Source organism: Peromyscus eremicus, chromosome 3 (genome assembly GCF_949786415.1).
Source record: "Peromyscus eremicus chromosome 3, PerEre_H2_v1, whole genome shotgun sequence".
Taxonomy (NCBI): domain Eukaryota; kingdom Metazoa; phylum Chordata; class Mammalia; order Rodentia; family Cricetidae; genus Peromyscus; species Peromyscus eremicus.
Window position 1 is genome coordinate 75,108,486 of NC_081418.1, and position 26,246 is coordinate 75,134,731.

The 26,246-nt window shown below is 37.4% G+C and overlaps 1 protein-coding gene across 2 annotated transcripts in view; it reads right to left on the reverse strand.

Moving 5' to 3' along the window:
* The window catches only part of Snca (synuclein alpha), a 106,210-nt gene that overhangs the window by 71,730 nt on the left and 8,234 nt on the right, over nucleotides 1-26,246 (reverse strand). For both annotated transcript variants that reach the window (XM_059256699.1, XM_059256698.1), the window contains exons 3-4: nucleotides 23,916-23,957; nucleotides 17,738-17,880 (exon numbers count right to left, since the gene is read on the reverse strand). In XM_059256699.1, coding sequence (XP_059112682.1) covers nucleotides 17,738-17,880; nucleotides 23,916-23,957 — 185 coding nt within the window. The remainder of the gene's footprint in view (nucleotides 1-17,737; nucleotides 17,881-23,915; nucleotides 23,958-26,246) is intronic.

Consider the following 26,246-nt stretch of genomic DNA (forward strand, 5'->3'; position numbering starts at 1 on the left):
TCTGCCAGATGCTCTCACAGGCAGGATTTGTACGTTCTTAAGTCTTAGTTTTGAGCATGGCTCTACAGCAATAAATCTATTTTACTTTTTTTTCTATTAAATAAACAACAGCAACAAACTATTAACCTCAATTCTGTTTTCCACCTTCAGTAAAGGTTAGCCTGAACAGAACCTCAAGATGGATTTATAGAAGACTTAGTATCCTAGCCTTTCTTCTTCTTGGCTGCTGAGAAGTTAAGAGGTTTTGAATGATTCAGTGTGATCAGAAGGGAAAAGGCATTGAGCTGAATTTCTAGAGATAAGACAGCCTGAAAAAAAACCTGTTCCTTTCAATTCACGTTTTAGTTTAATATGGGAAGGGAACAGAAAAGAAGAGCCAATGCTGTTCCACAGAGATGTTATGCTTATTATTCTGCATCTAAGAACACATCTTGACCATTCTTGTATCTTAGCACTTATACCAGCACAAGATGTTGCCTATTAATCCATCACTCAGTCAAATAAATATTCATGTCAAGAACATAGTAACAGGCAAGGACGATGTATAATTTTGTGTGCTTGTACATGTTATATATTTACCTGTATGGTTGCTTTCGATACAATTTTGTTTTTGAAATTCCTATCACTTGCTGTGTAGAATTCACCTTCATCTGTCAATCCAAAATCCTCTGCTTGAATGGAAATTTGGGTATTAATACACTTCCAGCTTAGATTATGTAAAGGATCGAGAGTGGGCAGATAAAGTATGACACTGCTAATACCTGTGCATTAATAGGTCCTGACAAAAAGATTATCTCTACCAGCTTTTTGAAATGTAACTGTTTAAAATGACAAAATGGTACCTCAGTGCATCCTAGGACACTGAGCATCAGCCAGGTGTACGGAAATACACAAAAAAACACAGATAGGGCTTACAGGGAAAACCCCATTGCAGTAACTCTGACTCCACTGAAGATATTTTAAAACACGTTTCAATTGTATCAAATATAAGTGTTAAGAAATTATAAGTCTTCTTTCAATTATCCAAAAGGAAAACACATAGAAAAACAATAAAGAAAAGCAAATTCCAAATTGAGAGAAAAGTTACAGAAGCTCACATAAAAAGCATATCAATATGGAATTTTATAAGATAACTATAGATACATAATCAGTGGAAAATGGAGATAGCTCTTGCAAACCACCAGATAAAAAATTATAAACACATTTTACTGAATTTTGAAATTAATTTTAAAAGTAAAATTGTTTTTATGGAGCAAAAGACCTGCCAATGTGAGGCCTGACTTGGGTTTAGTTAAAATGCTGAGTAAAGTAGGGAAAAGTGGGGGAAGAAATACATCCATAATAAAGAATATGAATAAATAAATCCAGCAAAATCTAAGCTGATGATTCACATAACCAATGCCTCAACATTTTCCATAAGGCACAAAGTGTTAATTCCAAGTAAATATCCTAATAGAGTAGGAGAAGGTATAGCTGATCTGTGCTTGCAGTCACTTTTGTATTAATGGGGCAAATGTCTGAGAGCTACATGGCCAGCTTTGAGCATCTCTATCTTTATCATCTAGATGAGGGTCAGTCAAGCACAGAAGTGAAAGACAGGTGTCTCTCAAGAATCTTGTTCACAATTCTCACTGACATCCAGGTCTCATAGATGTCTTTTGTATCTAAGAATAAGTGCACACAAAATGTGCTTTGGATGTGCAGATGACAACCCTTCAACATGATTGTGCTGTACGGCATCAATTGATTCCTTCCTACAGAAGAAGAATTGTTAACTGTGGTGTTTTGAATAAGAACGGCCCCCATAGGCTCATAGATTTGAATGCTTAGTCAGTGGAAAATGCCACTACTTAGAACAGTGGTTCTTAATCTTCCTAATGCTATGACCCTTTTGCAATGAGCTATTGTGGGACATGATGAAAACACAGCTTATAGCAATTGATAATTCAGATGTCAACCCACCAGAAGAATGGTTCTATGATGGGATAACCCTGGCCAGCAAGGCTTATGGACCACTGGCTCTGAAAACTGTTGCTTCCATCTGTGATTTCACATGTGCAAAAACAGCTTAGGTATCTCTCCATTACCATGCATTTTCCTATGATAAGCATATGTATTGTAGTGATTGCATCTCAATCTTATGGGCACATATACCCATAGGTGGTCAGGAAGATGACTTCTAATTAAGCTGTGTAATTTTGATGAATAGAAATATACTAAAATATCCTAATAACTAGATTCATTGTTCCATGTGGACTGTAAGACATTTTAGAAGCCTGTTCTCTATAATTAGCTAAGCTGACAGGGCATATTGGCCAGATCTCTGTGGATAGATCACAAGTTGGACTTTCACAGATTTTACTCAAGGAGAGAATTACAGAATGTCTGACTTTGTTGAATCAAGGTCCTACAGAGACTGAATTGTCCTGAGCTTCCCCCACCAGCAGCTGATATCAGGACTCCCAACACTCACCTGCTCTGACCTTTTAGCAGTTAAAACTTTGTACGAACATTCTAACCTCAGTTTATGATATAATACTGAAACTTCAACTAATTAACTGTTTATTATTTAGGTCCCAAATAACAACTAATCAGTTAACCAAGTCCAGAGAGAAATAGTTTTAAATCCAGCTAACTGCAGATGCTACTGCCTGGGCAGGTGACAAGCACCAAGCCCTTGCCTACATGTTGCCAAGGTAAAGGCTTTGCTCCTTATTGTCTCTCTAGGAATATGCTATGACCTTGAGAGTCAGCCTTGTAACTTTTCTGATTATTGCAAAGAGCCCACTGTTAGAAATTTGTATATAGCAGATAGAGAGAAGAGCTCAGAAGAACTAGAGCTGAGAAAAATTAAAACTTAGTAGAAATTAGAACGTAGGTACAATTAAAGCTGAAAAAGGCTATAGAATTAGAGCTGAAAAGAAGCTGTAGAATTAAAACTGGAGAATAATAAAAGAAAATGACCCTCAAATCTTGTGCGAAGTTATTATAAAACTCTTCCAATCCTTGCCCCTGGGAAGTGTTCGCTGAGTTACCCTGGGTGCAGCACTGAGGACTGGACCAGCAGGCTGCTAAACTCTTTAATACAGTTCTTCATATTGTTGTGATCCTCAACCATAAAATTATTTTCATTGCTACTTCAAAATTGTAAATTTGCTACTGTTATGAATCATAATGTAAATATCTGTGTTTTCTGATGACCCCTGTCAAAGGGTCATTCAATCCCCAAAAAGGGTTCAGAGGTAAAGAACCACTAGGTAAAGAACTAGGACTATGGTCTTGGTGAAGGAAGTATGTCACTTGGGGAGGGTTTTAAGGTTTCAGAAGCCCAAGAGTCTCTCAGTCTCTCTCTCTCTCTCTCTCTCTCTCTCTCTCTCTCTCTCTCTCTCTCTCTCTCTCTCTCTCTCCTGACTGCAGATCCAGATATAGAACTCTCAGATACTTCTCCAGCACCATGTCTACCTGCATACTATCATGCTTCCAACCATGATGATGACAATGGACTAACCCTCTGAAACTGTAAGCAAGCCCCAGTTCCTTTATAAGAGTTGCCGTATTCATGGTGTCTCTTCACAGCAATAGAACACTGTCAAAGACACTAATCTACAGTAATTTCAACCAGAACAAACAGCACAGTAAACAGCATTTCTCTGGAGTTTTGAACATGATTTTTTAAGAAAAACATTTGTCAAACTTGAAGAAATGTCCAAAAATGAGAAATCTCCAGATAGAGTAGAATAAGCTATAAGGGAAGTCACAGTTTTCCTTTGGAATCTTGACTGATTTCAGAGATGAATCATAAAAGATAATGTGGTTTGACATTTCTCTTTTCTTATAGTGAAACCATCATTGCTGAAGAGTTTTTTAGAATTCAAGGAGGCCAGGGTTTCAGATGGACCTTCTGGATTCCACTCAATGGCAGAGTCCAGACAGTGGCAAAGGCATATTGTCACATCCTTCAGCATAGTCTCATTCATCCTTCTCACTACACCTCCTCAGTGTGTGTGTGTGTGTGTGTGTGTGTGTGTGTGTGTGTGTGTGTACATGCATGCACACACACACACATATTCCTGTGCATGAACACATTTTTTCTCTCCCTCTCAACTCCTTGTCACTAGGAAAACTGTAGTGTTCCCTATCAAGTAATTTATATTTTCTAACTAGCAGCCTAGAATAAAAGGCAGAAGGAACATTAATTGTTTTTTTAGAACTTCCTCACTGTTTCATTTTATTGTTTATATTCAAATCACTCCATGAAAGCAGTGGGTATGTTTGGATGTGAGCCGGGAGAAGTTGTTTTCAAAGGCATTATTTCCTAAGGAAAACGTACAGTTAAATTTTACTATCAAATACACACATGTATAGTCAAAAAATTCCCAGGCTATACATGAGATCCCTATTCAGCTGTGAAACAAATCCATACACTATGGATTTGTCTAATTATTATGAATAAAATGATGATAATTATACAAAAATCTTAAAATGTGCTTTTGTGACTTTCTGTACCTTACCAAACAGGATAACAAGCACATTGGGAATGATATGTAAGAGAGGGATTTTGCCATGTTGTGTTAATACAGAGAGGAAGGTGACATTCTAAGGGTACTTGAAAATAAAGATAATTGCTATTATTGCCTGAATGTCCCCCAAAACCCATTGCCTCAAATTTAATCACTACTGTCACAGTATTGTGAGGTAGGGATCTTTAGAGGTAATTGAGTCCTGAGGGATCTGTTGTTCAGTAAGGGAGTATGAAGGGGCAAGTTTACCCCTTCAGTTCTTTTCACCTTGTGAGGACAACAAACCTCCCCTCCAAGATACAGCAAGAGGATGCCATCTTGGAGCAAAGGTGAGATCCTCCATCACCTTAATCTTGGAATTTCCAGCCTTTACAATGTGGTGAGTAAATGTCTGCTGTTTCTAAATTACCCAACATCATGTATTTTATTACCATAGACCATATTGACTTTGAGGATAGCTCTCTCAGAGTCCAAAAGATTTGTAATAAGAATCGACAAAGCCAGTTAATGATTAGGACTCAAATGATCAGAAATAGTTGTCAGATGTACACAAGCCATCTTGTACATTAACCACTCAGGCAATACAATCCATAGCTCTTAGAAATTTTTTGTTCAGATGTGCTCTGATATTTGAATATGGCATGTAATTATCATAAGCTACCAAGAAAGAGAATTGCCAAAATGATATTTAATGTTGGTTTGATAAATAAGATCAAGAGTAATATATAAAAGAACTACTCCAGTTAGAAATTGTTAATGATCAGAAGCTTTATAATATCACACACATAAAAAATCTGGTTTCATACTAGGAGGAAACAAGATCATTGAGGAAGATATTTTCAAGCAAGGTCCACACTTAATAAATGACTATCAGGATTCACAGCTATGTATCAGTGCATTGGATCCCCAAAAGCAATATTATACATCACTACAGTTACAATTCATGGAACAGTATTGAACACATAGCATTAATTAACTAGGTGAACTTATGTATGTGTAGTTAAGTATATGAATGAACAGCAAAGGTCATAGCCTTATAATTAATTTCAAGTCCTGCAAAGCTAAAATAAAAAAGCTTTATGAATCAATTTAAGTTAGAATTTGGGCAACAATAAGGAAAATTTATATCTTTATTTTCTAATTGTAATTAAAGGAGAATAGTGATTAGAAACAAACACACACACATCACATATACACACATCACACACACACATCACATATACACACATCACACACACACACACACACACACACACACACACAAACACACACACACACACCCCACATATGTATATTTGTAATTACAGAAGTATTTACCACATTTAGTACTGTTTTATAATCTGGTCTTTTCACTTAATGCAACAATAACAACTTAATATGACATCCATTATTCTTCTGCACCTTTCTGTTCAAGTCATTGTTACATGGGTTGAGCCATCATGAATTTAGCCTGGTAGCTATGTCAAGCTTCTTGGGCTTAAGAAATGTATCATAATTAATGCTTTGATAAATAATCTTATATTTAAATCTAGAATTGCTAAACTCCTTGCAGTGTTTTTCCATCAGTGTCCCATGTGTCCTTGGGGATGCTTCTATCAATGCATTCTTAACCTGTGACATAGAGATGCTCAACATATGGAGCATCAGCAGAAAGCACCATGCCCTTCCCATGCAAACCTCGGTTCCTGAGACTGAACACTGGAATGACAAATTCCTAAGTTCTCTGGGTTCAAACTGTATCTTAGAACAAAGTATAGGCTGGCTCATCACAAGGAGAGAAGAGAGCAGGGAAATGTTCTCTTTCCAAGGCCCTAGGTAGGGAATGTACCAGCAAGCACATTTCAACCACAAGGAAGAGTGGTCACAGACAGAGCTGTGCAGGAGCCTGGGATGACTACCAAAAGCCTGCTGGAGCAAGGGCACTTCATGTCCCTCTTTCTTCCTCTTCTCTCTGCAGAGACACTTTCCTATTTTTTAAAGAACTTAAGGAAGAAGGAAATTCTAAGCGTCTGTGTGGAGTTGTTCTCTGGGACAGCTCTCATAACAGGAACTTCCAGCATCATGAATTAGCATGAGGAGACACTGTCTGTGTGCCCCCTCTAATGTCTATGAGAAAAGGGGCTGAGACAATGAAGATGCCAGCTTCATAACTGGTCTTTTTGGACCTCGCACCATCTAAGCCATCAGGATCTTTTCCAGGATTTGTTGTAAAACCTCACAGAAATGATGGGATCATTTCTTTGTCCTTCCCTCAGAAATTTTTTAAGTGGCTACAAAAGAATAGATTGTGATACAGAATGCCAAGAGGCTGGTCACTTGCTCTGAAAGTCCTTTTCTCTGAGATACAAAACTAACCATTACTAAGAAAAGGAAGAACAGAGTCAGGCAGGTCATTAACCCAGGCCATCTCATATCTGTGTTCCATTGAACACTTAGAATTGTTCTCTATGCACCCGGCACCAAGAGAAACTAAGGAAGATAATTATACCTCTATCATGTAATTCCCAACACTTAGATTTTTCTTCAGTTTACAAGAGGAGCTTTTAAACTTTGTTTATGGCAGTGTTTCTCTAAATCATTTGAGCAGAACCCTTTCTAATTACAGCATGAAGATAACATTTAATAAAACCTGGTGGTTTTGAAAAATCTAAGGGAAAATAAAAGTGGTGTGATGTGATTGCTAATCTCAATTGTAAACTTGGTGTGCTCTAGAATCATCTGGGAGATGAGCCTCTGGGGATGCCCTGGAGAGGTTATCCTGATTAGATAACTATAGTGGGAAAACTAGTCTACTATGGGAGGTATCATGCCCTAGGCTAGAATGTGGAATTGTATAAAAAGAGAAAGTAACTGAAATGCTAGCATTCATCCCTCTATGCTCTTGACTAGTCTCTTTTGTTTTGTTAGTTTTTTTTTTGTTATAACTTGATGCTTTGAAATTCTGCCCCTCAATTTCCCTGCCATGATGAGCTCCACCCTTGAACTTTGAGTCAAATAAAGCTTTTCTCCTTTAAGTTGTTTAAGTCAGAGAATTTTATCACAGAAACATGAAGGTCTAAGACAAAGAATGTAATTCTTTCTTTTTGTTTCTATTTTTTGTTTTTTGTTTTAGCCCAATAAAGTGTAATCTGCAATGAAGTGTATTCCTTTTGGTGTTAAACCACTTAATAAAGGCAAACTATGCTAATGTGGGAAAGAGCCTGTAAAATCATGAGTCTAAAACAGAGATATAAAGAGAAACATCAAATTCTTTACAGAAAAAAAAAATACCATGACTATGCTACAATCCAGCTGATTGCTTGTCTTTTGTCTGCTGCTGCATTTCCTTCTCACTCCAACTCTGTGCAGTTGGCTGGCCAATTACAGACAAAGAGTGCGGCTTTAGAAAGGTTAAATGAGTTGCCAGGGGTCTGGCAATGCATAATTGAAAAAAAAGAAAAAGAAAAAGAAAACCCAGCCTAAAATACAAACCATTGAATCGAGGTAGAAAACAGTTTGAGCTCATTTCACTCAGCAAATCTACTCCACGGATAAAAATGCCCATGCTCAAAGCCATGTCAAAAGAGATGAGAGTAATGCCACACTCCATGACCTATAGAGTTGCCCTCTATACCCAGCCACATTTTACATTTGAGCAAAGTAAATAGTGACCTCATCCAGCATGGCAAAAGAGATGAGAGTAATGCCACACTCCATGACCTATAGAGTTGCCCTCTATACCCAGCCACATTTTACATTTGAGCAAAGTAAATAGTGCTCGTAAACCAGGCACTGGCCATAAAGATCAGGGCCAGATGGCCATCACAGTGGGTCATGTAGCAAAAAGTAGCTCTAATCAGAACGTGTATGAACTACCGTTGTTCCAAACTTACAGTGGCTGCCCTCCTTGGAAGAATGATTGCTACCACAAGCAATTCTGTTAGTATTAGTGGAGATCTTCTGAAATGTGTCTGCTTTACATGTGTTGTAAAATTAGATGAAAGATGAAACATTCTAGTAATGTTACACTGTGTATGGCAAAAGTGTTGATTCCAAGCTTGGTGACATAAGTAGGAAGCACTTGCCTTCTCCCAGAGACTTAGTAAATAATACATGAGCCACTGAGCAAAAATTAGAGTGTCAAAGTCATGCTGAGCATGCTTTCCCTAAAGTTGTATGACAGGAAGTCATATAACATATTAAAAAGGGAAATTTCTCTTTTTGTGTGTGGATACACAGCAATAAAATAGAAAGGGATGTGTATGTGTGTGTGTGTGTGTGTGTGTGTGTGTGTGAGAGAGAGAGAGAGAGAGAGAGAGAGAGAGAGAGAGAGAGAGAGAGAGAGAGAGACAGAGAGTTACTGATGGTCTTCTACTGTAAATTTTCAAACTTATCCCTTTACAAGCATAGTTAAAACCTGACATTCATTTTATTCCTTGAATATACGGACCTGTAACTGTATTCATTTGTATGAACTGAGTTCCAAATAAACTAGTCATATTGTTTTAATTAGAAAACACCAATAAAAGATGAGGAAAAAGGAAGTTGAAATACACTTGACTTCTCCCATTTTTTTCATTTATTTCCTTTTCACTGATTCCAGACTCTATTATTTGTTTTATTATGCACTATAGCTTTGAAGGGAATTAAATACTACCATAAAAATTATACAAATATCTATTTAATGATACACCACATGGTGGGGGGATCTTTAAAGTCTACCTAAAAATTAAAAAGTTGATAGAAATTGTAATGAAGTTTCTTAGGAGGTAATTATTTCATACTGAAATTGACACTTCATTTTCTCCTAAGAGAATGATTAGATTCATGATATGTGTCATCCAATTTCAGTTCTCATAAATATATATTCCCATGGAAAACCAAACCAGTCTCATTTACTTTTTTCTGTTCTTGAAAATATCAAGTGGTTGCGTTACGTCCTGAATTATTGTGTATTTTGAATATTTTGAGAATCATAGGACATCTGTCATTTCATTTTGACAAGTGACAATACAATCTATGTTTCTATGAGATTGGAGTCAAAGCCTACATATGAAAAAGCAAATAATCAAGTTATTTCTTCCTTTTTGAATTAGGGATAAAACTAGTGACAATCATAGTATATAAACATATCTTAATCATCTTCTGCCTCAATATGTAGATGCTATCTAAGTCTGCCATTTTGTTACAGAATGAAAATATGGGTTAGATGGGAAAAGAGATTAAAAAGAAAACAAACCACCTACATGAGCAAGTCTGGAGAATTCATGAATATAAAGACAAGAGCTAACATTGAATGTGTCCGGGTAATTGAAGACAATAGCTAATATTGAGTGTATACAAGTCATTTTCCAAGAGAGTAACTTTTAGCTTCTGTTACTAGAAAATAAAGAAAAGTAATGCTATGGCAGACATGTTAACTTGTTTGATTGTAAGTGTGTGTGTGTGTGTGTGTGTGTGTGTGTGTGTGTGTAGTGTACCATGTTTTATCCCTTTAATATATAAAATAAATTTAATAAAATTATGTAAATTTGAAATCACCAGACATACAATGTTTGCAGCTCAAAGAAACCCTATCAAAAATTTTACATAATAGTTGTATGTGAAGGGACAGTAGCAATAATTGTTCACACGTGTACAACTAAGACCAGTTCATGAAACTGCAGTCATTTCTGTTATGTAGCATTTATTAAAATACTAATCTATGCCAACATTTAGGAAAAAAAATAAACCAGTTGCATAGTATAGCTTGTACCTGTTCACTGGTATGCTTAAGGTCATACCAGACCGACCTTAGAATGCATTTCTCTTGCAAACAGCAATATCCATGGTCTGGCCTATGACATTTTTATTCATGTCCATGCTGCTAAAGGTTTTATGCTGGCAGATTGTAAACTATTGAAACCTAGAATTTGATTGGAATCAGTTTTGTGTCCTTAAGTCTAAATAGCTGAAATATTATGCTTATTATTTGTCTAAGGCTACTTTATATACTGCTGACAAAAACCCAGCTTAACACTTGTCAAGGGTTAATATTTATTTGGAATAATAAAAATTCTCTTTCTAACAAAAGCCACTTAACTTTTCCTATAATAGATATAAACTTAGGGAATGTACACACTGTAGTCAGATTTTTCACACTAGGGATAATCGTATCTGTTGCCCTACATACTTCAAGGCAGGGGTCATGCACTCATGATTCATGCACCCCCTGCTGACCCATCTGCATACCTAGAACATATAAGTAAATTTCGCAGTGCTATTGAATTACTACAACAACCAAAGCCCAGTAAGCCTATTTTTCCTTACCAGTTTATAGGTGATTACAGAATGCCTTTGCATTTAAAAGCTTACTTGATTAAAAGACACAAAGATTCACAATTCATCTTCATCCATATATGTTCAATGAAACAGTGCCAGACACTGTACAATTACCTAATAGCTGTGTTACTAAGTAGGGACAATGCAGATACATTTAGCAGATTCTCCTTTAAATAAAAATATTGTTGTACATGGATCACATTGCAAAAATGTTACTGATGGTATCTCTTTTGAAACGAATCAATTAAATCAATTGTGTTTTTCCTTTTTTGCCATATACTTATGCTTCAAGATTTCAAGGCAGTTTATGGACTCCACTCCCACAACAAACACAGAGCAGGTCACTCACTGTGTCACAGAGCTTTCATTTAGATTCAAATATTCTTAACAATGGTGTTGACTATCTTCAACTGAGCAGACAGGACTCAGAGATCTGATGATTTGAGATGATGTATTGCATTAGCCATTATGAAACACTGAAGGAGAAAAAAAATGACTGTGCAGGAAAGTATTTCATTAATCCTGACATTTGATTCCACTTGTAATCTGTGTATTTCTTCAGAGAAACCTGAAAGGTTGCCTATGGCTTATGGCTGCTTTGAGACATGGGATAAAATGACTCACCTGGAGGCAGCACATGTCACTTGTTCAAGCTCTGTTTCAGTGTTAAAGAATTCATCTGCATGATGCTGCATGTGTCAATCATGCTAACAGGAGGCAGGGAAAGGGACGTGATAAAAAGCACAGGCCCTGCCAAGCCTGACACTGAGACTGTTCATTCTGCCATTATCTCCTTCCCCCAGGGCACACTTGGTAAGCCACCCTCTTATGAATTAAGGAATGATTATAGACTACATGTGTTTAATCCCGTTTTGAAATCCAGGTTTTCAAAAACTATTTATATTCTCTTGATGAAATGTTTCAAAATTAGCAATGCTTCAGAACTTCCTTTTGATTCTGGAGAAAGATAATTAGCACTCCTGAGCCTTAGTGCTTCAAGCTTACTTGTATGAAAACTGTGAGTTACCAAGTGGATAGGTCAGTGCCTAATGGGGACAGGATAAGAAGCAGAGCAACATCATATATGCAAGGCAGCAGCACCACAATTGACTCAGTACTTCCACACATTTAAAAAACATTTTTAAAAACTGGCTACAACTTTTCAGAGCTCTCTAAATTGAATTAAAGTGATGTACATTTATTTAGCAATGGCCAATTTGAACAGCAGCCCCATACAGAACACCATTGAAAAGCTGTAGAAGACAAACAGGCCAGATGTCCTGGCCAAATAATCCAGTGATCAGCTCTGAGCTGTGAACACTGTACCATTACTTAATAGCATGGACTCCTGTAACGTCCTTTGTTCAATATTCTCAGAAAAGCAGATCTTTCTCTCAGCCAAAATAGGGAATAGTTTGATCTGCTGTCCATAAAACCACTACTAGTTTGCATTTCTACCAAAGTGTATTGGCCAGTTTCTACTGTAACCATTCACTGAATCAGTCTGGAACACATGATAAGCTTTTGGACACAGTTAAATGTAGATCAGGTCTGTCTATTATTGAGTCACCTATATCATTGTCCACATTTGGCATCACCAGTGATTATCTATGTTTGTATATATACAGTATAGTATATGTACATACATACATATATATGTATGTATATGTGTGTGGATTATATGTGCATATTGATATATACACATAAAAAACTGTAAATATTACACCAAACAGCTAATAAACAAATATGGTAAAGCTTTCAGATATGAAATCAATATGCAAAATTAAGAAACAGTTTTATACAGGTATCTGGCTAGGAAAGAAATCAATAATTCCATTTAAATAGTATCAATAGCATAAAAAGCATCAACAAAAATAAAGTACTTAGAAATAAATTTAATGCAGGTTTTAAAGTCTCTACAAACTGAAAATTATAAAACACTGATGAAAGAAATTGAGATGCCAGAGGTAAATGGGAGGATAACCTGTATTCGTGGATCTGAAGAGTCAATGATGTCAGAGGTTCCACGTGGCCAAAATGGCTTAGATTTGAGCTGTGCCTCTGGTCCAAACTAAAAGGCCACATTTTATAGACAGACAAAAGCCACCCTAAAGCCAGAAAAGTAAAATCAGAGGACCTTAAATGTCCAAAGCCACCTTGAACAATATGTAATCACAGCAATATTTCAGATTCATAACTGGAGGCATTCGAGTGCCTGATTTCAGAAACTGTTGCAAAGCTAGAGTAACAAAAGCAAGAGTATATTGGCATAAAAACAGTCACATAGCAAATAGATGGAGAGAGAACCTGTAAACCCACAGACAGGACATCTGTCAACCTCTGCCAAGTGCATCAAAAGCACACGGTGGAGAAAGCGGCACTGGGAACCCTCAGTCAGCATCACTGGAAAACTGGACAGCCATGAACAGAACGGAAAATGGGCTTAATCCCAAACACAGCATTCAAGCCTTGGAAGCACTATACCAAAACATAAAGGAAAACTTCTTGACATTGTTCTGAGCAATATTTTTTTAAAGAGACTAAAAAACTACAAGCTACAAAAATACACAAATGAAACAACATCAGACTGCCAGCTTCTCCGCTGCAAACTAGACAATTCTCAGAATACGGAAGTAACCTGTAGAACAGCAGAAACAGTACGCAAACCATGTGCCTATTAAGTGTTAAATGGTTTTTTGTTTGTTTGTTTGTTTGTTTGTTTGTTGTTTTTTGGGCTTTATTTTTGTTTTTTTTTTCAAGACAGGGTTTCTCTGTATAGCTTTGGAGCCTTTCCTGGAACTCACTCTGTAGCCCAGGCTGGCCTCGAACTCACAGAGATCTGTCTGGCTCTGCCTCCCGAGTGCTGGGATTAAAGGCGTGCGCCACCACCGCCCGGCAAGTGTTAAACTTTTTTAAAATGAACTTGACTTACTCAATAGAAAGAAAGTAAATCATTTTCATTAAAAATGGACAAAAGAGTGTAAGAGCCAGAGGGGATGAAGACCACCATGGAAACAAGACCCTCTAAACACAGCAAGACTGACACACATACGAACTCACACTGTCTGTGGAAGCACACACGCACAAGGCCTGCACAGATGGAGTCCCAGCACTGAAAGGAGAAGTGGACAAGTGTTCCAACCCCTAACCCAGAAGCCATCTCCAGCTGATAACCACTTGCAAATGAATATTTTGTTTTTTCCAAAGGAGCCTTATTGGAGAAACTCACTCCTTAAGGCCCCATGCCCAGCAGCAGGTGACCAGCACAAAATGAACTCAGTGGCATCTTCAGAGGTTCTTTGTCTGATAATATTTTGTTAGGGCATGTTTTTAATGTTATAGGTCTTTGAGTATAGATTATGGCTTCTGGTTTTATGAGGGTTTGGGGGGCATTCCTGTGTGTGCATATGTGTGTCTCTCTGTCCATATGTGTTTCACATGCTTTTTCTTTGGCTCTTTTTCTTCTGTATGTTTTATTTTATCTAATTTTATTATTATTCCATAGCTGCCTGTTTGTTTTCTAAGGATAGACAGAAAGGGTGCAGATGTGGATGGGAAGGGAGATGGGGAGAAATTGGAGCAGTTGGGTGAGGGGAAGCTATATTCAGGATATATCATATGAAAAAGATCTGTTTTCGACAAAAGAAAAAAATGAACGAAAGGGGCGGCACAGTTGGCTCATTGGGGACTGTGATTGATGCACTAACGTGGGATCCTGAATTTAGATCTCCAACACCCACATGAAAAATCAGGCACGGCACAGCACACCTGCAGACCCAACACTGGGAAATGGAGACAGGTAGGTCCTGAGAAAACTGACTGAAAAAGATATCCTAATGTCAACCTACAGCCTCTGTACATGCCTGTACAACAAGTGCATTTGCATATCACACACACAATCCACAGATACACTACACACACCATACACACATGTGTACCACCCACACAAACTCACACACATATACACATATACACATGCAAAACACACATAACACCCACACATGCACGTGCACACACACATGCACACTCGCAATGAATTAATTATCTGGATAAACATTATCAAAGAAGACACACAAGTGGCCAAAGGGTACATGAAAACCATTCATCACTGACCATTAAGAAAATTCAATTCAAAACCACAATGACATATTGCCTTATACCCATTAGACCGGCCATCTAAGAAACAGATGGCAGGTATCATGATGATGGGGAGGACAGGGAAGCTTGAGCTCCAGCTGTTAAGAATGTAACTGATTGAGCCATTATCAAAACAGTATGTAAGTTCATCAAACACTAAAAGCATAACTACCATAGAGTCTGGCAATTATACTCATAGGTATAAAGAAATAAACCACTCACAATAATCAAAATATGCAAGCATGCAAAAAATAATCAGCAGCTGAATGGGTAAAGAAACTGGTGTGTGCACATGTATGCAAATGAAATGCTATTCAGTCTTCAAAAGGCCTTTACAGAGAAGGAAATCCTTGCATTTGCCATAGCATGGCTAAATCTTGAAGACATCATACAATAGAAAGTAAGCCAAATGCAGAAAGGTGTGTATTTTGTGATTTTTCTTCTGTGTAAATCTAAAAACATTCTATTCTATCCTATTCTAAAAGCACCAAGGGCACAGAAACAAGTTAGAATGGTGGTTATCAGGGGCTAGGAGATGGGAATATATGGCCAGACAGTGGTCCTAAGACATAAAGATTCATTTTGGGGGAGGGAAGGACCTAGAAACCTAATATACAACACAACTGTCACAGTTAGTAGTGTTTTGTTGTGTACCAAAACTGTCACCACAATAAGATAAAAAGTCATGTAAGGTGTTGACTATGTTAATTACATTGATTGCTGCAACCATTTGGGGATGTATGTATACTTACTAAAACATTGAGCTGTATTCCATAAACACAATTTTCTTTAGTTAATTGTACCTAATTAAAGCTGGGGGCAAATCTCACCTTAGATATATGAAACCATATCTCTCCACTGATATTAAAAATAGATAGAATATACAAGAGCAGCAATGTCCTAAAGAGATGAATTTAGGAAATAACAGAATAAAGAAAGGAACTATTATAGCTTAGTTCTAGACAAGAAAACACAAACAAGAAGGAAGGAAAGAAGGAAATGTGCCTGCTCTCTCATCTCCCAGGAAGCAATGAGACAAATATCCCCAGAAAACATGCTGGATAAATTCAAGGTTGGTCACCTCTTTCCCTGGCGTTGCTGGTCCTAGGGATGCCAGACACCAAGAGAACGGCAGTGTGGTTAATCTACTTCTATGAGCAAGAAATCTATGAGCCCCACTGGTCAAATCCCTGTGCTTCCAAATTTCTTAAACACTGCACATAACCATTATTTCTTAAAAATAGGCCAAATGGGATCACTGACAATTGGCTATAAAATAAATAAACAAGTACTTGTTTCTCTTCATCAAGATCAGTTTGATTAGAATCTGAAAAATGAAATAAAATATTTCACATTCCATTAGGAATAAATTTGATGATTTTATTTAAACTGTGGATATGTTTAGCATCAAGAAATACGGCCACAACTACTGGCATTTATTTGAGTATTTCTTGAGATTTTACAGATATTTAGAATTTCATCACTAAATTGGGTTTTATCAGCTTTCTGATAAAGTAGTAGAATTTCCTCATTACTTATGGAAGGGCCTTAGGCACGGAGCACAAACTCTCACACCTAGCAAATGACCCATTATACTATGAAGATCAACCATTTTGACCCTAAACCCACTGGGTTTTATCTCAATTTCTTACTTCAATTTCTATGTTTATGGATTCATTTTCATACTAGAAAATTTTAAGAACATACAATACCCATAAGAGAAATATCTGCAAATGTTTCATTTTGTAACACTGGTAGATTTCTGCTATAGAACATTAAAATAAGGATTGGTATTTTAAAAGATAAAAAACAAGCCCAAGTTGATGGGAAGTATTTTTAATTAATCATTTGTGATTTATGTTGCATATTTTAAATACAAGCAAAGTGGAAAATGGAATGATACATGCTGCCCAGTCTTTCTACATCCAAAGCAATGAATTCTTCCACTAACTGTAGCATTACATAATTCAATCTATATAACAATATGAAGCTATGTATTGGACATGGTTAGGAAAGTGATAGTTCAGACAGATGTGTGTTAGAATCATCCAGTTAACTCCAACAGGCTGAAGGAACTTGATACTTCCCCTCTACAAATTCTACATTGTAAAATCAGGAAATAGTTTTCAATTGAGGTTATGTTGATGGCCTTCCTTTCGTCCTTTGGTACTTTGGTTCTTGTGTTTTTCTGATAGAGACTCCATTGTTATACCTCAAATATGTCACTAGAGCCCCATATTTATCCAGAAGCAAATTTAAAATTCTGGAAATGTAAGAATCACCATAAGAAACCATGATCTGTGTTTGGTATGCACTTTAAGTCTCTCAGTTTGCAAAAGCATGTATTTGGTAATGGGTTAATATCTGATATGCAAATATGTCATTTAGTAAGAGAATGTGTCATTACAAAGAAATCAAATAAAAGATATCCATTCTGGAAATTCAAGAATTAGGCACAGAAACAAATTGCTATGTCCACAAAGAGGAATTCCAGACCGACCATTCATGTGAAAGCAGCCATTCTTTCTGAAATGTCACCAATTCTTTAGCACTTACAATATTGTTCACTTCTGTAGTTTTCTTCCAGAACTTAAAACAATCAAGGATATTGTGCAGTGTGCACGACATTCCCTCCCCAGGGTTAACAGTTTGTCAAAACAAGAGCTCTATAAAAATGCAGTCCTTCCCTACAGTGTATGTCTTGTGGCTGCTTTCTGATGCATTGGAGGGATCATGGTATCCAGGGTTTAATCACTGTAGTATAAAATATGCAGCCTTACCTTGCCCAGCTGGTCCTTCTTGACGAAACCAGTGGCAGCAGCAATGTTCCCAGCTCCCTCCACTGTCTTGTGGGCGACGGCTGTCACACCAGTCACCACTGCCCCTCCAACATTTGTCACTTGCTCTTTGGTCTTTTCAGCCACTTAAGAAAATCAAGACCAACAGCATATTAAAAGATGGTGGTGGGGCAGACTTTAAAAAATCCCAGTTCCAGCAGCTGTGGATTTCTATAGACACATATGCCATAGGCAACAAGAGTCTGAGGAAACAAGACACCAAGGCAGAAGTGACATGTTTCAGCCAAACACTGGATCTGAGTTATCATTATGCATAGATTAGAAAATATTGAGAGTTTAGTTATAACACAGTGCAAACAAGATTTGGTTTGCATTGAGGCAAATGGACAGAAAACAACACACTAGGTACAGTGCCAAGTTGTCTGAACATCTCAGCATTATTTCAGGTTCAATGCCAACTCTTTGGTCTCATTTACCAAGTTCACTTCCGTGATCCCTTCTCAGTAAACACTGCTCACACATTTAGTATCACTACTTTGAATGTAAAAAATTCAAAATGTTCCTGAATTCTTAACTTTGGAGCACCACCAATTCAATACTAGCACAAAGTTTCACACCATGAACTTTGTTACATGCTCAGAATGATTCTAAATTAGAGTATGACATGGCCTTCAGATAGTATGTACAGGGTATATGTAATATAAGTGAATTTCATGTTTAGATTTGGGTCCCACTGCCAAGACGTCTCATTACAGGCATGCAAGTCAAAAGTAGCTGAAATCTAAAGCAAGTCTTGCCTTTAAGCATCTCTGAAAAGGAGGCCCTATGTGCTCATACACACTCCTCGGATGTTTTGGAGATAGGTGATAGAAGAAGACATGGTAGAGGAAAAAGATGGTTCTTTTAAAAGATTATTTTTTTTAATTAAGTGTATTTGTGTCTGTTGGGGGCAGGTAGGTACACATGTGTGCAGGTGCACAAGGATGCCAGAATGTGCAGTCAGATCCCCTGGGGCTGGAGTTATAGGAGGATGAAGGCTTCCCATCATGGGTGCTGAGAACATAATTCTGGTCCTCTGGAAGAGCAGCAAGTGCTCTGCAAAAGTGAGTCATCTCTCCAGCCAAACAAAAACGTTAAGACAAAATTTCAGCCACTTTAATGAAAGCAGAGAAGCTAGAATTTTAGTAAATGAGAAAATGAAGAGATTTACTGAGCATACTTGTATTTTATTTCCATGAAAAAAGATAGGGCTCTTTAATATGTTTTTTAAACAGGTTAAAATTCAGGGAAGATACTACAAAATAGTTCAGGTGGGATTTATTAGCAAAGATTTATTTTCATAATTCTCCATGGCATCCTAGAAATACGCCTAATTGCTAAGCCAGTCTTTCTTAACCAATTCCATGTACGTATATAACAGAAACTCAAAAGGAAATGTCTTTCCACTAACTCCAGAGTTCCATGCAAGTAGAACGTGAGATCCCACTTGTTAAATAATTCTAAGTTAAACAAATAAGTAGAAGAGCATGTCTGCACCCGAACATCTACATCCTGTATTCACAAAGCCTGATGGCTTCCAGTTCTCATCTGCATGGATGTCGTGCTTGCCTTTCGTTTACTCTACATTTGTTTTGGTTTTTTGGTTTTTCTTGGGGGGGGGAGTGGCGGAGGGGCGGGGGTTGCGGGGTTTTTGTTTGTTTGTTTGTTTTTTTTTTTTTTTTTTTTTTTTGCTTTTGCCCCAAATTTCAGTTGAGTTCATACACTCCCTGTGTTTTCTCTCCTAAGCAAATTTTATGCTTGTTTTTCTTCGTGCTCTCCTGAGAAGCCTGTGTCCTCATTCCCTGTGGAGAGGAATCACACCACATCAGCTATTCACATGGCTACTACACTTACACAGATTTCCCATCATCAGCCAGAAAGGCCAGTAATCTAATAATGTGGGCAAAGAAAATTAATTTGGAAGTGACAAGTTCTGTCAATTGAAGTTAAGTTGGCTTGTAATGGCACCGCCTTACCCCTTAGGTCAGGCAGTGTGGGGAAGCCTGAAGGTCATGGAGACAGCAACCAGCATTCAGAAAAGTGACTCCATAGCTGCCTTTCAGGTTTGAGCTCTAAAAGTCTGCCTATGGACTCCCTGCCATTCTGTATGCTTTCTGAAGAGCACCGGGTATCCACGGTGTAATTTTAAAGGCCAGAGCAGAGCAATGTTAGAAAATTTGCTTTTAAATGTTGCTGGAATCATACTGAATTCTGTTTCAGGTTATTATTTTTTCTTCCAAGAATACGATAAAAAGTTTTGCTTGAGATTAACATTTTCTTGTTAAAACATCTCAAAGCAAGGCAAAATAGGTTTTGCCTTTTTACATATTCATATTTTCTGCCAACCATAAACTTTACTGCTGTGGGATGTATGGCAAATGTGTTGCTAATTAATCAATAAAACACTGATTGGCCGTTGGCTAGGCAGGAAGTATAGGCGGGGCAAGGAGGAGAATAAAGCTGGGAAGTGGAAGGCTGAGTCAGAGAGACACTGCCAGCCGCCACGATGAGAAACAGCTTGTGAAGATGCCGGTAAGCCACGAGCCATGTGGCAAGGTATAGATTAATGGAAATGGATTAATTTAAGCTATAAGAACAGTTAGCAAGAAGCCTGCCACGGCCATACAGTTTGAAAGCAACATAAGTCTCTGTGTTTACTTGGTCGGGTCTGAGAGGCTGTGGGACTGGCAGGTGAAAGAGATTTGCCCTGACTGTGGGCCAGGCAGGAAAACTCCAGCTACACTTTACTTTTTGTGTACACTTTTTTATATAAATATCAATTTTAATCTGTTGTTTTTAAAACACAAAAATTGTACAGTAAGTGTAATTTATACATGATTCCCATTTTTTCTGTTTTATCATAATAATAAATAAAGAACATTATAAGATTACAGCTTACAATAGTGATACAGATATGCTTATAAAGATATGAATATAAACATCTGTAGGACTATATTTTACCTTTAAGATCTTTACCCTGTTTATCTATTCATTGACACTGCCTTAGAAAAGAAAAGGAGACAAACTTGTTTGTGCTTTCTTCTTTCAATAAATGACATTCATTTTGTAGCTAAAGACCTTATAATCAGGATCAAAAGAGTATTTTCCTACTGTCTTAGTTAGGGTTTCTATTGCTGCAATGAAACACCATGACCATAAAGCAAGTTGGGGAGGAAAGGGTTTATTCAGCTTACAATTCTACATTGCTGTTTACCACTGAAGGAAGTCAGGACAGGAACTCAAACAGGACAGGATCATGGAGGCAGGAGCTGATGCAGACGTCATGGAGGGGTGCTGCTTACTGGCTTGCTTATCATGGCTTGCTCAGCCTGCTCCTCTATGGAACCCAGGACCAGCAGCCTAGGGATAACACCACCCACAATGGCCTGGGCCCTCCGCCATTGACCACTAACTAAGAAAATGCTTTACAGCTGGATGTCATGGAGGCATTCCCTCAGTGAGGCTCCTTCCTCTCTGATGACTCTAGCTTGTATCAAGTTGACACATAAAACCAGCCACCAGTGGTAGGTAATGGTGTGAGCTGTAGGAGAGTCTCTTGCTTCTTTGTGTAAATATTACTAACAATAATGGAAACATTTACTGAGCAGGTATGATGCACCTGTAATGTGCATTTTATATCCAGCACAATAAACCACCAACTCTCCCTCTATTCTCTTTTTTTTTTTTTTTTAGATTTTTTTTTATTTATTTATTATGTATACAGCATATATGACAGCAAGCCAGAAGAGGGCACCAGATCTCATTACAGATGGTTGTGAGCCACCATGTGGTTGCTGGGAATTGAACTCAGGACCTCTGGAAGAGCAGTCAGTGCTCTTAACCACTGAGCCATCTCTCCAGCCCTCCCTCTATTCTCATATTGAGGTGATTACCAGAAGCATTTGTCCCTATAATAGAAATCTGGGTTTTATATTAAATAATACTACTCAATAAATTAAGCAATTTATTTATATGTAGTGGGGAGGAATGGTACTTACTGTGGCCTCTTTTTGACAATGCATTTATTCATAGCCAGACTAACTGTGATAGCGTGTTTGATATTATACTGCTGCCAAAGTTCTTCACTGCTAGAATGGCAGCACATGTTGACTATACTCACATCACTATGTTCTTGCTGCCTAACAGTGTCTCTCAGAGTGCTTTGTGAAACACTAGATTCATATGATACAGTAAGTATTGAAAGAAAGTTTCATTAGCAAACGTTTCAAGATCCCTGGATTATAGGATATTATGTGTGTTTATTTATTGTGAGACATCTCAAGTTCTTTAATAGACTAAAGGGAAACTGCAGTATGTAAAAATTTTAAACATTGTAAAACTATGGAAACATAAGCTTGCTGACTATTATTCTTTAGAAAGTATTTGTAAAATATTGTCTATTGCATAAACACACCTTCCCTCCCTTCCTCCCTCCCTCCCTCCCTCTTTCTTGCTCCACCTACCCCACATAGAAAAAAAAAAAAAAAAAAACTCCTGTTCTACATCCTACTATTCAAGAGGACACTAAACATTTCCAAACTTGTCTACAGAGAGCTCTGCAGCCTGTCCCCACAGAAGACTCTAAACCTCTCCCCTTGGCTACCTGTACCCTTTGACTACCTGTGCTGTTAACAAAGTGGCTTCTCCTTCAACTATCAAAACTGAAAACCATTACTCTAAGGTGAGGCCTCTTTATGATACTCTCCGCCTGTCTAATCTCTGTGTCTTACTACATTCATGTTTAAGTTTGCCTTTCTTTCAGCCTCCAGAGACCAAGAAGCCTTTTATTTGTCTCACTGTCTGCACTTCCTGTTAGCCAGCAGCAGAGAGAAGGTATCAGCACTGTGAACTTCGAGCCTGTGTTCCTGGGCTTTGATTTTACTTTTGAGGTCTCATTCTTCATCAGAACCTTGCACTAAAAGGGATGAAGCTATTTTCTTCCTCTGCTGGCCAAAGTTGCTCAGGAAAGGGTCGCTGGGAGACGCAAGTTGTCCCTGTATAATGCAATGGATTTGCTTTCAGTTTTCAAGATCATAGATGAGAAAATTAAATCCAGGGAAAGACAGGACTCCAGCAGAAAATCAGGCAGCAATAAAGAATAAACAAAAATTTGAATCAAGCCCTGACTCTGGCATTTGCATATTTCCCATACTGAAGTAAGAGTAACATTTTCTCTGTTTCTATTTTGTAGGTTGTTGATGGTCACTTGCTATGTTGCCTGGTTTTATCATGGCCAAGGCTTCCTGATCAATTACAATCCTAACAGGTCTATTCTCACCATAGGAAGTCTGATGTATGATGAATGTATTTTAGGAAGTTTGGCTGCAGCCAACCTGTGGCAACTGGATCATATTTGTTTTCCTAGTCATATATCATTCATCTTCCTACCATTGCTGCAACATCTTTGACATTTTTGTTCTTTATTGTATGTTTTATTTTAGATTTATTGAAATTCTTTCTGCAATTATGCTAAGTGGACATAACTACAATAAAAACCATATATTTTTTAAAAAAAAATAACATATTCCTAAGGATATTTTCTAAAAAGAACTCTTAATCAGATGAAAAGTTTAATCAGCTTAATTTACAGTCCAAATACCAAACACTGGAGAAATGTTTATATAAAACATTTGAAGAAACAATAGCATTATTACATTTTATTTATTTTGCTATTTGTGTTTTTTTGTCTTGTTTTGTTTTGTTTTAGCCAAATACCCAAATACCAAACCATTAGGATTAAATACGGCTGGCAAATTTAAAGCCATTATCCTTCACCATTAGACTTTTGGGCTATAAATCTTTAATCCATATTTGCCTATTTAAAAATACTTCATAAACAATAAGATTTAAACAAGGCTAGTAGTATGCAAGGTACATTGGCACATGGCTCTAATCCCAATACTTAGAAGGTTGAAGCAGAACCCAGTCTGGCTTACATAGCAAGACTCAGTCTCAACAAACCAAAATAAATAAAAAATAGATACACTACAAAAATTAACTAACCAATGTTCCTCTGTAGACAGAGGTTTTGACAGCTGTACTTTGAACCATAAGCATAAAGTGCAGTTGGCCTAGAGGGCATTTTGGATATCACCTCTGAATAAAAGCCAATGAAACGTACCTGTGGTCACTCCATGAACCACTCCCTCCTTAGTTTTGGAACCTAAAAAACAAAGAAATTGAATGCATAAGTCTTAAACTGTCCTTGGATTTCAAGTTAGCCAATTAAAATATCTCAATATTTAGAAGTTCATGTACAAAGATAACCTCAAAAGACAAGCAAAGACAAGCACATACAAAACCCACTAAACTGGGGAGATATAGCCACCAGAACATGTGAAATCTAGCAGGGGCCTCTCCAGGTGAATTCAGCAGGGAAGGTTGGAGAGCATAATTAATATGCAGCAAACTGAGTTAGTCAGCAGTATGAAACTCCTGTGCTGTTCCAGTGGGGTGATCATAGGCAGCAACAGGGCACTGTGTAACTCATAAAGCTACAAGAGAGTTGAATGGTACTTATAAAGATATGACAAGTATTTTGTTTGTTGTTGCTGTTTTGAGTCAGGATTTCTCTGCATAGCCTTGGCTGTCCTAGAACTCCATCTGTAGACCAGGCTGGCCTTGAACTCAAAGATCTGCTTGTCTCAGCCTCCCAAGAGCTGGGATTAAAGATATGTGCCACCATGCCCACCATGATCTGACAAGAATTTGAGGTGACAGAGATGTCTAACCTGACCACACTGTAAACATGTATGGAAACATCACAAGGGGCCTCACTGATAGGTAACCATTTTGTGCCTTCATGTATCAGATAAATGTAAACTTAATTTTCAAAAAATAAAAACAAGATTTTCACAAAGCATAATGACTTTTTATCTAACCCTTGCTTGATACTTCATTTATCGACTTACCAAAGGGGAAAAGGCGAGATATCATGGAGCTTAGGAAGACTCTGTGGGCAGCCCTGCACACACTGTGGAAGCACAGCAGAATAGAGACTGGCCAGGCCACAACACACAAGCAGAAGGAAAGACGGTACCAGTGTCTGCCCAACCTCTGCTACAGGTTCACTTCATCTCATTTCTAAAACAGTCATTCAATGTCCATTTCATACATAAGGAAATTAAAAACCATGATTAAGTGATGTGTCTAATATTAAGTAATAGCATGATATGGGCACAATGTCTGTATGTAAGATAAGAATCTCACCTTTGCCATTACTAAACAAGTAATGATTGCACATGTTACTAAAATTGTTTGTAAAGCATTTTAATCATAACCTCTCTAATGCTAAGTTTCTTCAGTATATATATACATATATGTGTGTGTGTGTGTGTGTGTGTGTGTGTGTGTGTGTGTGTGTATACCAGAGTCTCTTCTTCCATTCATCCATTGGTGAGTAGCTGGGCTGATTTCATAATGTGCCAGGGTTGAGTGGACAAATAAACATGGGTATGCAGTATATCATTTTTGTATGCTGGCTCTGGTGTTTACACAGAAGTGGCAGAGAACTCTCCATGCACAATTCATAATTCATTTTTACTCAGTCATAATGAAGAATGAAATGATGATATGTGTAGGAAAATGGATGGGTCATTATGTTAAGTGAAATGAGTCAGCTCACAAAGATAAATATGGCATCATTTTTTTTCTCTCACATGTGCAATATAGAGTGATTAAAAAAAGGATGCAAAAGTAACAGGGCACTACTAAAGATGTGGAAAGGAAGGGCAAGGGAGAGAAAGAATAGTAGAGGGAGGTTTAAGGTCAAAGTGAATACTTGCATTGTGAATGATTATATTGTACATACTTATATTAAAATATCCTTATGGAACAGTACCATGAACAATGAGTATACACAATGAAAATAAAACAGCAGTAATAACAAAGGAATAGTAAAAGGATTGTCTCTACAAATAATAAAAAAACTGAGCAATAGAAGGGTGTATACAACCCCTGTATAATAAATACATGTGTGAGAGAATCATAATGAAACCTCTCACTTTGTGCAATTAATATCCACAATTTATACACACACACACACACACACACACACACACACACACACACATATGTTATAAATTTTACGTGCAAGTTATCCTATAGGACTGAAGACATAATTTTTGGTACAGAAGTGTTTTCAGATGTCCAAGACCCTGGATTTGATACTCAGTATTAACAAGACAACAAAGAAGAAAAGAATAAAGATGGGGAGAGAGGAACACTGACTAAAATAATACTATCTAGACACAGAAGAATGTGAAGAATAAGAGAAAATAAGGACATACAAACTGAAAAAGATTTGGGTCTGTGTATGGAAAAAATCTAACAATTTATACTTTAAAAATGCACTACTTAGAAAAAAATTTCTGGCTAAGTGTACAGGAAATAATTAGAAAAAAAAACTAGAACAAAACCACATCATAAATATACCTTCCTAGAGGCCAAGTGC